Source organism: Elephantulus edwardii, unplaced genomic scaffold, assembly GCF_000299155.1.
Source record: "Elephantulus edwardii isolate Elephantulus edwardi_28Jun2011 unplaced genomic scaffold, EleEdw1.0 scaffold00028, whole genome shotgun sequence".
NCBI lineage: Eukaryota > Metazoa > Chordata > Mammalia > Macroscelidea > Macroscelididae > Elephantulus > Elephantulus edwardii.
This window is the reverse complement of record NW_006399778.1, coordinates 5771407-5788205: the sequence shown is the minus strand read 5'-3', so window position 1 is coordinate 5788205 and position 16799 is coordinate 5771407. Positions and strand designations below refer to the sequence as shown.

The 16799-nt window shown below is 36.3% G+C and overlaps 1 protein-coding gene across 1 annotated transcript in view; it reads left to right on the top strand.

Annotated features, from left to right (window-relative positions):
* The first annotated feature begins 3 nt into the window (after positions 1-3).
* The window catches only part of LOC102866286 (serine/arginine repetitive matrix protein 1-like), a 28936-nt gene continuing 12140 nt past the window's right edge, over positions 4-16799 (top strand). Inside the window, exons 1-6 of the mRNA XM_006883652.1 lie at positions 4-95; positions 1968-2081; positions 2838-3026; positions 4555-4674; positions 6081-6118; positions 6614-6882. Coding sequence (XP_006883714.1) covers positions 4-95; positions 1968-2081; positions 2838-3026; positions 4555-4674; positions 6081-6118; positions 6614-6882 — 822 coding nt within the window. The remainder of the gene's footprint in view (positions 96-1967; positions 2082-2837; positions 3027-4554; positions 4675-6080; positions 6119-6613; positions 6883-16799) is intronic.

The window sequence follows — 16799 nt, the reverse complement described above, 5'->3', positions numbered from 1 at the left end:
TCAATGAAGAAGCAAGACGAAGACAAAGATAAAAGGGATAAGGAAGAGAAGGAAAGCAGCCGAGAAAAAAGAGAGAGATCTCGGAGCCCAAGAAGGTACCATACAAGAGAAGCATGCCTGATGCTTTGTGGTACTTCAGGTCATCAAGAAATTCCATATATAGAAACTCACCAGTAAAAGGGAAAGCCAGCATCAATGTTACTCCTATTATAAAATTTTTGTCATGCCTCTGTGCTAGAGCAGTATTTCCTCTTGTTTCAGAGAGATCCTTTGAATATAAAAGTTTCTGTTGTGGTGAGATAAATCAAAATACCAGGGTTTTTTTTTCTTTATTTCTTTAGTTTAAATACGTTGTTGTTGTCAATGTTAATGCTAATGCCTTCAAGTTGTAGATAACTCATAGCGACCCTGTGAGCAAAAGAACCTAAACACTTAAAGGTCATTTCTCTTAAGTTCATAGTTTTTAAATACAACATTTGAGTAATTTTGGAATGTACTCCCAGTTCTTCCTTTCCTTACTAGAAATTTCTATCCGTTAGATGTTCATATTATCCCTGTCAAATTTCCCTGTTCTGCTATTGTCACGTGGTTCTGAGCTCAAACTTTAGATTGTTTTTTTCTAACCAATGAGACTGTTTTACACTTTTAATTCCACAACTCAGCTTCTACTTACGTGTTATAAAAAGTGAGCATTCCATTAGACTTTTCATTTTTAGGGTACTACTTAATCTTCATAAGTATCCTGAAATTCAGAAAAGAAAAAACTTTCTTCTGTTTATACTTTACATTGAAAACTACTTTTTAGGGAACATATTCTGAAGTTAAGTACAAGTCACTATGTTAGTAACATACTACTTCATTGTTGATGGACCCAATTTAGTATATTTCCTTTCACTTTAAATAAAATTTAAAAATTCCTTCAAGTTATGAAAAACAATAGTGGATTTTCTCTTTTCCAGGAAAACTGTCATATGCAAGTATCATCTTCTAAACATAATGAACAAGGGCTTTGTTTTTTCTGAGAGGGTTTTAGTTATTTTTAGAAAGCATTCCTAGTTCTTTTTTTTTTACTCAGTTTGGGGTTTGTTGTTTTTGGGGTGTTTTGTTTTTGTGGGGTTTTTTTTTTTGTTTTTTTGTTTGTTTGTTTTTTTCGGTTTTTTTATCTTTTTTGATTGTTGTACCTCTTTCTCCTCCCCCAGTCCACCCCACAATAAACCCATTGTTCTGGATTGTTGTCATACATATATAATGCCTAATCATATATTAACTTTCTGACAGTTTTCCCCCTCATTTTTTATGATGCAGTGTTTGTTATGCAATATTATGAAGTATGTATCTTTATGTGACTGAGATATTTTACTCAGCATATGTCCTCCAGAGTCACCCATGTTATGCAATACTTTCCTAGTTTATTGTTTTCAGTGCTACATAGTAATTCTGTTGTATGATGAATGTACCATAATTTTTCTGTCCATTCATTTGCTGATAAACACTTGGTTTGCTTCCATTTCTTTACTATTGTGAATAACACAGCAGTAAACAGAGGAATGCATACATCTGTTTTGAGTCGTGGCTCTGATTTCTTTAGGGTATATTTCCAGTAGTTGAACTGTTGGGTCAAATGGTATTTCTATTCCCAACTTTTTTTTTTTTTTTTAATATTAATTATTTCCAACTTTTTGAGAAAGTGTTAGACCACCTTCCATAATGGTTGTACCATTTTACTTTTCCACCAGCAGTGAATAAGGGTTCTAGTCTCTCTACAGCCTTGCCATCATATTTCCATAGGGGAATTCTCAGATTTAATCCTCACATCTCACTTTGGCCTCTTCCATTTGTATTACTAAAAATCTGAAAAAAGTCTGCTTTTATTCTAGACGAAAATCCAGATCTCCGTCTCCTAGAAGACGATCATCTCCTGTTAGAAGAGAGAGAAAGCGCAGTCATTCTCGATCACCCCGTCACAGAACTAAGAGCCGGAGTCCTTCCCCTGCTCCAGAAAAGAAGGAGAAAACGCCAGAACTCCCAGAACCTTCAGTGAAAGTAAAAGAACCTTCAGTACAAGAGGCCACTTCTACGAGGCAAGTACATTATGTAACTGTTGATTTGAAAACAGGATTAGACTGTTTTCATTCTGTTGCACAGAGGGTTACTATGAGTTGCAGCCAACTCACCAGCACTTAACAGCAAGTGGCAAGTTAAAATCTTTAATTACTTGCTGCTTCTAGTAGATTTTTTTGTTGAAAAAATTTTACATTATATAGACTAGTATAAGTAGAATGCTTAATAGGTGACCAGTGCTCTCTGGCTCTGTGTGTATTTGTGTTTGGTTTGGTTTTGGTTTTGGTTGGGGTGTGTGTGTGTGTGTGTGTGTGTGTGTGTGTGTGTGTGTGTGTGTGTGTGTACACACACGTGTGTGTACCGTCAAATCAGATCTGACTGGTACAGGAGGAGATTGTCCCTCCTTCCCTGGCAGAGCGTCTGGTGGATTCGAACTGTGCGCCTCTGGGATTGTAGTTGCAGCTCCTTGCCACTAGGCCACCAGAACGCCCCCCGTGTATTTGTGTTTTTGTGTGTATAACTTACTTATTTCCCAGTTATGGAGAACTTTTGTACTTTTTAAACATGGCTAAAATTGTTACTCAACCTATTACACAGTGTATACATGTTTTGGGGCTAAGAGAAAGTCTTCATGAATTTTGAAGACCTTAAGAATACTTTAGTACATTACTGTATTAGGAATCTGAATAGACTGGATGAAAGGCTCTTTTGTGTTCATAGTTGTTAGTTGCTGTCCAGTTAATTCTGACTCATGATGATCCCTTGTATTTCCATAGTGACATCCTGAAAGTCCCCAAGCCTGAACCTATATCAGAGCCTAAAGAACCTTCTCCAGAAAAAAATTCTAAGAAGGAAAAGGAGAAGACTCGACAACGATCTCGGTCTCGTTCCAAGTCAAGATCCCGGACACGTTCTCGCTCTCCTTCTCACACTCGACCTAGAAGACGTCATAGATCCCGATCAAGGTGAGTTCAGCCTAGATTTTCCTGAAAGTTCTTTCCTGCCTCCGCTATATCTTTGTGGTGGTAATAATCTTTTGGTAAATCTGACTGGGGGGGTGGTGTGTGTAAGAGAGAATAAGTTGTGCCACTTGCTAGTGTGGTTTCACCTCTGCTCTTGGTGGATGTGATAGAGGATGCTGGTATTTGTTCCAGGTAGAGCAGGAGCTGTTCTTTAGTCTTATTTCATGAGTGAAGATGCAGGAGATGAATGTGTGAGTGGGTATTATTGCTGTCTTGTGTCAGATAGGACAGTGGGAAAAGGGAACAAAAAAAGCAAAGAAAACACCTCAAAAACTCAAATAAGATTGAACACTTAAAAAAGGAAACAAGAGGTTAAAATGAAGGAGAATCTGGGGAAAGAATAAGAAAAGGGGGAGAATAGAAAGATGATAATGGAATGGGCAGGAGGAGCAAAATAGAAAGCTAACACAGCCATGGAAAGTGAAAAAGGGCCATCTGGAGAGGAGAGGACTGAGTACCTGATTAGTTCTCTTGTTACTATGTGGTGGGTGGTGACACTATGTTTGCTAGCCGAACAGCAGGTTGAAGCCTAGTCCCAAAGAGAGGACCCTTAGATTGTCTTTCTGGCCAGGGGGTGGGTGTTTGCAAGGTACCCAGACAAAGATGCCTCATATGAAAAGATAATTACTATTGACCTGAAATTCCCAAGTATGGCCATTGGATGTGTCAGGCAGGGGTGCTCAGTAAAAGGCAAGAACCCTAGTCAGAAGTGGTATTCCTGCTGATCCAGGAGATGTCTGCAACCCTGACATTGCACAGTCAGCCACCTCTTAGAGAGGGACCAAAAATTGAGCGCTTTTGGTAGCTTAATGGGTAAGGAGTTGTGCTGTCAACCCAAAAGCAGACAGTTTGAGTCCACCAGCTGCTCTGCAGGAGAAAGTTTTAAACTCGAGGTTACAGGATTATCATCCGTTATCTGTTACCATGATTTTCTGATGTCTTTGTGAAGAAGATTTGAACTACCATCTATCTGGTCAGCTGTCTTAACCTGGCAGTCTTAGACCTTTTTTTAATGTACTAGTCTTAGGTACAATCTGGGAATAGTTTAAAACCAGTAAGAAGCATTTTGTCATTGTTGTGGTTAGTGGACATTGAGTCATTTCCAAGTCATGATAACCTCAGGTGTGCACACCTGAGTAGTGCCACACTATAGGATTTTCATACTGACTTTTCAGAAGCAAATTGCTAGGCTCCAGTTCTGAGTTCTGGGTAGATGGCTTGCACTACCAGCCCTATAGGTCATTTTTAAATCCAGTTCTTAATCCTAAAGTGCCACCTAGGGAATCCAGGAAATGTTTAGTAATATAGTATTTTTAATTTTTATTTATATAGAGAATTTGAAGATGCTTTTTTTCCTTGTGTTTCGTAAAAGTCTATCCATATCATGTTCCTTGATACCTTGATGTGTGGCCTTTATGTAAAGAAATGGATTCGTTCCTCCTGATTGATTCGAATCCTCCTGTTGTGGTAGATCATATTCACCTAGAAGACGGCCTAGCCCAAGACGACGACCATCTCCTCGAAGAAGAACTCCACCAAGACGAATGCCTCCACCACCAAGGCACCGGAGGAGTAGATCTCCAGTAAGACGGTGAGATTGGTCTTTTTTTTTTTTTTTTTTTTTAACTTGAAAGTTTTGTCTTAAAAAGAATGCCATTTATTTGTTTTAATTTTCCCTTGGCAAGAAAATGAGAACTCAAAAATAATGGTAGATTATGTCCTTTAAAGAGCTAACTACTACTGATAAGGAATCATTTACTATTTGTGTAATGAAAAGCATTCAATCTAGTGTTTTCATTTGTGGTTTTGGGTTTGTTTGTGGTTTTTGTTTTTGTTTTTTTGTTTTGTTTTGTTTTTTTAAGGTGAAAGAATAGACCGTTTTGTTAGAAAAGCTACATCCCAGAAACTGAGATAGATGATTCTCCAGTTAGTGGCACCTGAAGAAAGATCCTAATCTCGGGTGGGATTGGAGTGGGAGGGGTGTTAACCAGTTTATTGATGCTGCTATAATTTTTATCCTTTCATACTGTCAAGAAATCCTACCAACAAGTGAAAAAAATTGATCTTTTTTATTTTTAGCTTGCTTTCTGAAAAACTAGGTCCAGTCAAGTACTTTTACCAGTGTAAAATTAACCATTTGCATTATGCTTTTGTTTATTTGGTGATTGGTTTTGGTTTTATTCCATATTAGAGCAGTATAAGTGCTTATAACAAACAGTATAAAAATTACTAAGTGAAGGTTCCCCTTAATCTCATTTTGAGAAGTAACCATTATTGGTAGCTTAGTATCTTCCATTATTTTTGATGATTAAAACCTGCTAGTGCATGGTTTTGGGTTTTTTTGTTAAAACTAAATCATTGTTATTTTTAAATAACATGATATGTAAATCTACTCAGCTGTATAGGGACAAGTAAAGAGTTTTTGTGCTGTTTTAACAATTATATTTCACTAGTTTTTTGAAAGAAAGAACTGTGATGTGTTCCATGCTAATACTGAGAATTTTATTTTGATAGGTTTTAACCCCATTCCCTCCCACCCTTGGAAAATTGAAAGTGCAAATTTTTTGTTGGTGGTTCTTTCTGCAGAATTCTTTTTTTTTTTAACAAAAAAAAAAACCACAAAACGACACAACAGCCAAATTACTGTATCTTGGCAGAAGGACGTACTATGGTATCATTTATTATCAGTGTTAAGAATTATACACAGTATTAAGAATTAATGTATTGATAGATGAGACCAACTATATAAATGGTCACTCAGTTCAGACATCACACTTTCCTAAAAGTAATTATTCTTACGTAGGGGAAATGGAATGCTGGTGCTTTCTAGTATTAGTTTAGTGGAGACAGCTATTTCTTATCCTGGAGTTTTGCAAACAGCATGTTTTAATTTGCTTACCTAAGCCATCTCGCAGTCAAAAATATTTTACAGATTGTGTAAGATTCCCTTTCAGCCAGTCTTTATCTTACATTTAAGGTAGGGTTTCTTTTTTTCAGGTTCTCAGGAATTCTTCTGCCAAAGGTGAATTCTGCAGGTACACATAATTGCAACAGAACTTAACACAAAATTTTGCTGCAGAATTCGAGAGTCCCCTGCTTCTAAGTTTATGTAGCTAATTGAATTCCTAATCTTGCACATCTTTTTTTCCCCCTTTTAATGCAACTTAAAGGTTGTTTGACATTGTGTATTATTAAAAGAAAACAACACCCAAATTTTGTGCAAACTCCAAAACACTGATATTGTTCATATCAGGAAGAAAATCCAATTGGTGATATCTTGCTCAACATTACATGTTTTATGACTGGGGAAAAGTTAAACATAAGCATTTTTTAAATAAGATTTCATTTAGTTTCAGAACTAGCTGTTTATCTTAGGTTTTGTTTTTGTTTTGGGGGGGACTCATGTTCTTAGCTACATAAACTCAAAAGTTGGATAAAAATAGCTGTATTTTTGTGTAAACTGTACATAACTAAAATTATTTTTTTTTTATGAGCATACAGTTAGTGAATATGAATACTTTCATTCACAGAAGAAGGCGCTCATCAGCATCCTTGTCTGGGAGTAGCTCATCATCCTCTTCGTCTCGTTCCCGGTCACCACCAAAGAAGCCACCCAAGAGGACATCTAGTCCCCCTCGAAAAACTCGGAGATTATCTCCTTCAGCAAGTCCTCCAAGGCGACGGCACCGACCATCACCTCCAGCAACTCCACCACCAAAAAGTCGTCATTCTCCAACACCCCAGCAGTCAAACCGGACCAGAAAAAGTCGTGTTTCTGTTTCTCCCGGGAGAACTTCAGGTAAAGGTAAAAATCAGACAAGTAAAGTATTAATTAGATTGTCTTTTTCTTTGCTTAGCTACAAAGTGAGTAGTCTCATTTCCTCCACCTACTCAAAGAATGAAATGGCCGGGTAATCTTTATACACTATGGCTATTTTGGGAGTCTCCCTTGTCCTTTTATGCTCTAAATTCTTGGAGTTTGTTGTATTGGATTTATATAAGAAAATATTTTTTTTAAAAAAAAGAAAATAATTTAAGCAACTCCTGTGGTATTGAACAAGTTGAAAAAAATATCAGTTCATGGGGCTGTTTGAGTTGGGTTCAATTATCAAAGCATGTGTTGATAAATTTTTTTTACCTAACCCACTGCCATCAAGTTGTTTTCAACTCATGGCAGTCCTATAGGACAGAGTAAGAACTGGCCCACAGAGATTATGAGGCTGTAAATCTTTATAGAAGCAAGCTGGTTGATATGATAAAAATTGTTTTTATACTATGAGACCAATTTGGGAGTGGTTTTCCTCCGAAAGATTTCGCCCACCCCTCACTTTGATGGCTTATTTGAGGACTTCTTAACTCTATTTTATTTTTTTTCTTGACCATTATGTTCTCCTAGGGAAGGACATGGTAACCTCTTAAAAGTTAGAGGGGTTTTTTGTTTTATATTTTAAATTTAGGCTCAAGGCATAGTTCTTCTGAGTGTTGTCCTTGCTTTATTCTGCAGATTGATTTCTGAGGAGTTAATGATCTGTGATCCTGACAGGCAAGTAGAAATGCTTGTTGGTCTGAGTGTTGATTATAGCTTCTTGAAATGAGTTCTTTTAGTATTAAAGACACCTGGAGAAAAATAGTATCCATTTGCATCAAGCCTCTAGTACCTAAGGGCTGTACAGAGGGAAGCCTGAAAGGTAAAAGACAAGTATTAGAGGAAGAAGTTGTATTTTTAAAAGTGATCTATACTGAGTTGATTTGATTGGATTTAAGTGATTAGAAGCAAACAACTGTGGAGATGAGCAAGATATTTGCTTCCCATTTAATTGAACTTGATGAGACATGCATTTGTGAGCAGCCAAACTATTCTGCTCTATCTTTCCTTAAAGACCATACTATAGTGATACCAAAAAGACAAGTTGTACTTTACTTTATGTAGATGATTAAGGTGATGGTACATAAATAACTTTCTTTTTTGGCATATTGACTCTTCCAGACCTAGTTAGAAAGCTGAACAAGAGAATCCATTAGGTTTTATTCAAGCTTGAGTATGAGGCCATAAGATCGTGATGTAATAGTTTTATGTCCCCATATTGTTTTTTGTTTAAAACTAGAAAAATGTCATCTCATCATGGACTCCAAATTCATGTCCACATATACCCAATTGCCCTGACTTCTTGTTCCCTTCTGTGAAATGTATGTACTTCATAGTGTTTCTTTACTTTGTCTAAAGCCAGAAATATAAATAATTCTATTACCTTGGAAACAGAAATTTTCTGTTTACATAGACATTTTCTGTTTACTGCATAGAGCAAGAGTTCAGAAAATTGAGCATTGTGGAGGACAGGGACTAACTATATTCCTGTGGGATCTAGAATAAGATTTACATGGACAAACAAAAATCAAACCTCACACTAGGAGCAGCAGTAATACTTGGTTATTGTGTGTCCATTGAAGCCAAATGCTGATGAGAGCTACTTGAAAATAGCCTTTTATGTTCAAACAATTCCAGCCCTCAGTAATAATATTTTAGAGCTAGAACAGTCCTTAAGATAGAACAATTTTAAACAGGTTAAGTCCAATTTAGCCAAAAATACCAGTTCCCGTTCTCAGTTGAGTAATGCATTCTTTTCCTCAACTTTTCTACCTCAGAATATCGCTTTACTTGCAAGAGAAGGAGGAAAGGTGAAATTCTTTGGCTGTTAAACTTGGTAGTATAATTTTTAGTAGTGCCTTCTTTACAGTCTTCTTGGCTAATGGCCAGTGACTTGAGAAATGTAATACAGTTTGATACTTGTATTTCACATAGAATTTACAACTCATGTTAATAGTCAGTAACTGCAAAAGATGAAGATACATATGTCTGTCTTAGCCTAGAAAGGAATTAGAAGGACAAAAAAGGGAGGATTTAGGAGCACAAAATTGTCATCTGAGGATCTTTTGGAAGCATCTTACAGTAAATGGCATATTATAGTTAAGTAGCCAGTATCTTTTGTTGTACTTAAAGTAGTGCTTTGAAATTGGTGTCTTTGATGAAGTATTTATAAAGATTTATACTTGCAATTTAGAATTTGTTTTGATGACTCTAGGAAAGATAAAATTGTGTTCTGTTATCACTTAAGACTATTATTAATTCTGGTCAGAGTGTAACTTCCTAACTTACCTTTTGCACAAGTGTGAATGACTATATATAGGACTATTTTTGTAGAATTTGTATGATACTATCATTTAGAAGATTTATGACATCATGGTAAATTTTTCCCCCCTAATTAAATAGGAAACATAAAACCATTAGCAAAGTGTTGTTGTTAGGTACCATCGAGTCAAACCAACTTGTAGTTGGCTCTCCAGCAGGTTTTCAAAGGCAGTAAATCATGGGAGGAGATTGCTCATCTTTCTCCTTCAGAGCAGCTGGTGGATTCAAACCATATTTTTGATTGGCAGTGCAACTCCTTACCACTGAGCCACCAAAGCTCCCTAGGAAAGTAAACTGTGCAAAATCTCATCTGGGTATATAGAAACCTCTGAAACAGTATTATTTATAATATTGATAATATGATCCATCAAATATACTAAATAACCAGAAAAATAGATGAAAACTTAATTGTTGTTACTAGGTACGGCACAATGACAAAGTCAAACATGGTATACCCAATCCTATTCTGTCCTCTAGTCCTTAACCATGTCTGAGCGCATTGTTGCATGGTTGTATTAGTCTATCTTTATTGAGTCTTCTGCCTTTTGATGGCTTTGTACTTTATCTAGTATGATGTCCTCCTTCAGGGACTGTTCCCTCCTGATAACATGTCCTAAGTACATGAGATGAAGTCTCACCATCCTCTCCTAAGAAGCATTCTGGTCATACTTCTTCCAAGACAAATTTATTTGTTCTTCTGATTCATTCTTGATTGGTCAGTTAATAGCAATATTTAGAGACTGTTTAACTCAGTCCTTAATTGAGATCAAATAAAAAATAAACAACCTAAATTTAAAAAAAAAAAGATAAATGAGAGGTTTTTCTGGGTTAAAAAAAATTAGTTCTGTTATTTACGTTGGTAGGACTTTGCCAGCTGTATTTTTGCCTAGTGTTGCGTTAACATAAGGGTATCATCAAGAAAGTGACTTTTTAAACCAAGGGGGGGAAATTGCTTCTTGACTTTAAAAGTTTAAAGTATTAATGTCCCCTAACCCTAATTATTAAAAACATAACCTCACTTCCAGTGTTTCTTAGAGGGGAAATGCCTTCAAATAGCTGACAGCCACCAGTGTCCAGAAAATCCTTGCAACCCAAGTCTCTTGATGATTTTATGAATGAATGCTTATGATATTTTTGTGTGTGTGCACGTGCCATCGAATCAGATCCAGCTGGCACAGGAGGAGATTGCCGTGCAGCTTCTTGCCACTAGGCCACCAGAACTCCCTCTGATACTTTTTTTTTTAGAATTAAAAATTTAGCTGACACTAATGGAATCAGGAGTGGCATCTATTTCCTAAATAACATGCCTCCAGAAACTCTATGAACTTTAATAAATGTCAATAGTTGTAGAAAGGCTTCAGGCCTTTTGTTCATAGGGTTGCTCTGAGTTATGCTCGACTCGAAGGCAATCAACAACAATGGAAGAAAAGACAAAACCAAACCCACTGTTAACAAATTGATTCCAGCTCATGGTGACCCTCAGCCAGGTTTCCAAAGCTCAGTATGAGAGAAGACAATCTCACCTTTGTCACATGGAGTGGCTGGATTCATACTGCTCCTCTTTGTTAGCCACTCAACATGTTAAGCACCATACTACTGTAGCTTTTCAAAGAGAGAGCTGTAACTTTAAACGAGTAACTTTTGTACTTAATTTTTTTTTTAAGTTTCTAAAAATGTGCTTGAAAGAAACTTAACCATTCCTACCCTGTTGTTCATGATAATGGGAGGGGGAGCCTAATCAAATTCTTCTCATAATACAGTGGTTTGTCCAAATGGCTTATTAGGTAGAATCACTAGAATGCTGCTTGTTGAAAAATTATAGTAGAAATACTCCAGTTTGACTTCTTAAGCCAAAATGAGATACTGTGTTTGACTCCTGGATCTCAAAGTTATATTCCCAATGGAATAAACCTTTATAAAATTTTGAACATGTCCGTTAAATGTATCTGCATTCTGGGTCAAGAATTCCATGGTAATGGCATTAATCAAGCAACCTGCAAGGATTCCGAGGCTATCTTAAAATCTTTAGGTTCTAGTTCTCAAAGGCTATTACTTGACTAATGCTATTAATGATTACATAACATGCTTTGGAGTCCACCTACAGACACTTTGGAAGAAAAGTTCAATGATCTGCTTCCTAAATAACCAGCCATTTAAAATTGTATGAGGTACAGTTCTAGTCTGACACACATGAAGTATCTGTAAGAATTGATGTGATGCCAATTGTTTCTGATGTATACTGTATACTTCTGATTTTAGTTGACAAAGTGGACAAATATAAGTAGACTTAGTGCTATGTGGTTTTTGTGAAATTAACTGGCATCAAATGTATGCACTTAGAAATGGAGTGGCACTGTTAATCAATAGTGTTTTATAATATCTATAACCTAATAAGTATACAAAAAGTAGTTGCTGCAGTATCATGCAGTGAAAGATAGGTTAAGTAATTGATAATATACCTAGAATAGCTCTCCTATTATCTTTAGTATGTCTAGCTACCTTTTCGTTTCTTTGATCTTTCCAAAGGAGCTTTCAGCTTTAATTCTTTTTACCATTACAAAAATCATCTTCATAGGTAATTTAGGTTTCATGCTACTTTGAATGTTATGGTCCACATAAAGCCTTAAGACAACTTGGCTGACCAATTCATTTCTCCTTTTCAGGCCAAATACCTAGATTGCATCAGATTTTTTTTTTCTCAGCCTGTGTATAGTGAGTGCTTGAAAGCCCTCCCAAGTTGAATGTGTACATTTTGGCTTTGGGGGTTAAAATGGAACATAAATGACTTTGCTGAGTGTAAAGATTGTCAGTAACAGAATTCCCTTCTTTTATGAGGGAGACTCTCAAAAACCCAGGAACCTTTATAGTAACCTTTTGAAGCTTTTTACCAAATACTTAAAAATTTTATAAGCATTATAATAATACTTTTCTAAAAGTTATGGATTAAAATGGAGAGACTTGTTTAGAGGATTTTTATCAACCCATGTTTGAAGACAATTTGAAAACTAACCCATCCTATTGTATAGCTTTATTTTTCTTATGTTTTCCTCTTATGTTCTTATAGCAGCAAAGCATAAAGTTACAGAAAAAAGAGAGTCCCCTTCACCAGCACCCAAGCCTCGAAAAGTAGAGTTATCTGAATCGGGTAAGTTACTTTGGTTTTAAGAAAATTGCATCTGGTCAGCCCCTGCTAGTTAACAACACAAATACACTAAAGACTACAACAGAGCTCCTCAGACATCTCTTGTGTTTGGAAATTAACTATAGACTGTGGCCTGATGGTTAAAAACTAGGTATCTGAAGTCTAGCCAACTTAGCTTGAATTTCCAGTTTTATCATTTAATTGTTTTAATCTATATGAATCTTATTTTTCACAACAATGTAAATAACCAGTGGGGGTAGCTGTGTCAGAGACAATAAGGAAGGTTGGCTCAGGATGAAGCAGGGTTCATAGCTGTTGTACATGGGGTAGCTGAGTCGCAGGTGACTTGACAGCACATAACAACGATAACAATAGTATTCTTTAGGTTTGTGACAACAAGTATTTTATATCTACATACCTATCTATATAAAATACTTGGAATTCAGTCCAGCCAATAGTAAATGCCCAAAATAAATTGGTAATAAATTTAAATTGATGTTTTGAATGTCAATAGAGATATTATTTGATCCAACCAGATAAAAATTCCTATCAAAAAAGTCTCACTTTCTGTATGTGTAACTAAAGGAACACTTTCTAATGCGTCCTTCTTTTCAGAAGAAGATAAAGGTGGCAAAATGGCAGCAGCAGATTCTGTGCAACAAAGACGCCAGTACAGACGACAGAACCAACAATCTTCATCTGGTATGCACACAGATTTGTACATTTTTTCCAAGTCCTGCTTTGATCTCCCTGTGAAATACTTGAGATATAATACATTGGGTGGGGGGTGAGGAATAAGATGCAACCTTGGGTTATACTAGTAAAGCAGAATAGATGGGCATAAGAGGGGAAAGTGTAGTTCTCCAGTCCCTAGTCAAACTCCCCACAGTTAACCACTTCAGAAATTTTCTTTACATTTATAACCACATTGATTTAAGAACAAGCATAAAACCATATAAGCTAAAGCTAGGTTGTTACTTGCCTTTTTAATGTCACAGTGTTCTCTCACAGATCTACCTCTAGTTTAATTTATTGCTGTACTTTGATGAGGACTTGTGCAGATGTATCAGTGAAAGAATGATTGGAAGGAATTGCTAGATCCAGGGGTCAAAGTAGAAAAGGCAGCAGTTCTACTGTCTTACAGGGTCACTGAATCGGAATCAACTTGATGCCAAAAGATTTAGTGTGGTTTTGATTGATGCATAAAGTAGCAATCAAGTGATTGTTTGAGATACTTTAATTCCATTATTTTGAAAATCATTAGACTTGCTTAGGAATACTTAGGATTGGATTGTCCTGTGGAGATGGTTTCTCTCTCTCTCACTTCTGTGTAATTGTTACGTCTTTATGATTAGGTTTGTGGGTTTGGGGGTTTTTTTTAATTTTTTAGGGTTTTTTACCATTTAATGAAACTTTACAGAGACTTTGGATTTCCATTTCTTCATTGTTGCACTTTTCTCCCTGACCACCTCTCACCCCCAGTTTGTTGTTCTCTTTGAAAAGTAAAAGAAAAATTCTTTCATTGTTGTATAAGCCCTTCCCCCAAGTCCACTCCCCTTTATTCTGGACTCATGTTATGATAATAATACCTAATCACATATCCCTTTTAAACAGTTCCCTCCCTCATATGTTTTAATTATTTATTTTTATTTATTTATTTAAAATTTTTATTAATTTCAATGAACATTTACAGAGACTTTGGATTTCCATTCGTTTATTGTTGCACTTTTATCCCCTTCCAACCCTCCCCCCTAATACACTACTACCCTCTTGGAAAAGTAAAAGACAAATTCTTTCATTGTTCTACAAACCCTCTCCTAGGTCCATTCCACTGTGCAGCCTTTGCTCTGGACTCCTGTCATGACAAAAATATCTAATCACATATCCCTTTAAAGAGCTTTCTCCCTCATCTGTTTCAGTGCAGTATACATTATTGAACCCATCTTTCTCATTCTCCCCCCAACCCCGATGTCAGTCCTGTTTTACAACAGTGGCACCATGCAGTATTTGAACTTTTGTGACTTGAGATACTTCGGGCAGCATAATGTCCTCCAGGGTCACCCATTTTTAATATTGCATGTGTTCCTTGTTTTTCAATGTAGCATAGTATTCCATTGTGTGAATATACCACAGCTTCTCTATCCATTTGTTTGTTTATGGGCACTTAGGTTGTTTTCTACTCTTTCCTGTTGTGAACAAAGCCGCAATAAACATGGGTGTGCATGTATCTGCTTGGGTGGCGGTTATGGTTTCTTTGGAGTATTCCCAGTAGTGGAATTGCTGGGTTAAATGGTATTTCTATTTGCAACTTTGTGAGAAAGTACCATACTGTCTTCCATAGTGGTTGCACCATTTTACACTCCACCAACAGTGAATAAGGGTTCCAGTTTCTCCACAACCTCACCAGCATTTGTTGTTTGCTGTTCTGTTCAATTTTGCTGTTCTCAGCACAGGAGGGGAAGGCCCTCTTTGAGGTGGATTGATTCAGTGACTGGGGTAATCAGGAAGGGAGTGTCAGAGACAGTGCAATTGGCACATGACAGAGCAGAGTTTAGGGCTGTTGTACATAGGGTTGCTATGAGTCGCAAGCAACTCGACGGCACATAATAACAACTGCGGTGAGATGATATCTCATAGTTGTTTTTATAATGAGTTTTTAAGTTGATGAGCATATAGTGATACTGCTCTGTTCAGTAATAATCTATGTATGCTTGCATCTATTAATGGGCTTACTAATTTAGATATCCTATCCACTTAGACTGAGAAAATTTGAAAAGACTCAAGTATAAATTTAACATTACTTTGTCTCTACTATATACAATTATAGATTCTGGCTCTTCGTCCTCCTCAGAAGATGAAAGACCCAAGAGGTCTCATGTGAAGAATGGTGAGGTAGGCAGGCGACGGAGACATTCTCCTTCCCGCAGTGCTTCTCCATCACCACGGAAGCGTCAGAAAGAAACTTCACCTCGGTAATTGCCTTCTCTTCAGTAGTTTTTACTGGTGTTGATGCTCTGTAATTTTAATGAAATTTCAAAACATATAGAGGGTGGGCTATTATTTTAGAATTTGTTTAGCACTTTATTTCAGGGACTTCATAAGAAGAAAGTCCATTTATGTTGAGGTGGGCTAGGTATTACCATTTAACTTGATTTCTTAAGGCAATTATTGTTGAGTTTTATGCCACTATCCTATCTGTGTGACTAGAAGAACAAACCATTAAATCCTGAACAACTTTGAATACTTTTAAAAATATCTCCATTAATGTTAATTAATTCCCTCAAAGTAAATTAGTGACTGGAATTCATGACATGTGTTTTTCTCCACTGCTCTCAGGATGCAGATGGGAAAGCGATGGCAATCGCCAATGACTAAAAGGTTGGTTAGATGTGGCTTTGTAAATTAGGGTTACATTTCAGAACTTGTAAAAACTTAATGTTATTTTCTGTGTCCATAAAACCATGACATTTTAGAATGAACTATAGACATTTCCAGTTTTAGCTTGTATAATTTATAAGAACATAGGAGCCCATAAGAAATTAATTTCTTAAAGTCATAGAACAAAGCCAGTTCTTCATCCTATATCATTGTCACTACACTAATTTATCTTCACCAGTCTTTTGTCACTCTTTCTTAAAACTAATATTCCCTCCTCTCTTTGGGCACAGTTTTTGAAACTTGTTTTTTGTTATCTCCTTAATTAATGAAAGTGTTGTCTTGGAAAGGCTCTTTGGAACCAATAGATAGTATTGGTAATGGTGCAAACAGGGTATATGTAGATAAGGAAACTAGCATAACACTTTAAAAAAACGTTTCCTCCTCATTTGAATTATTCATTGCTATTGAAACTGTTGCCATCCTATTTGTATTCCCCTTAATTCCCAGATAAACTCTTTGATACTCCACCCAAGCTATGTTTCATTTTTTTTTCTGCTAGAAAACTCATACTCTCATGTCTTGCATTAAAAATAGTTCCGTTTTTCTACTTCATTGATGAGAAACTTACCTTGATGTATTGCCTTATGGAGGTTTATATTTAAAAGATTTCACAGTAACTTTTAGGCTTCCATGATAAACCAGTAGATTTTAATGAAATAATCTTTGTTAGATTCCATGTTATTATACTGTAAAGAAAACTACTTGTTAAGTTTTATGTTGTGTGCCAACGAGTCAGAATCATCTCTTAGTTGGTCAGCCAGTGGATTTTTCAGAGGCTGTAAGTTACATAGAAAGAAATGTACCTGTTTGCCTCCTGTAGAGCAGCTGGTGAACTTCAGCCACTGCCCTTGGGTTGGTAATAGAACTCCTTACTCACTAGGGGACCAAAACCTGCTAAATTTATATGGAGTATCAAAGGGAAAAAAGACCCACAAATACTTGAAAAGTT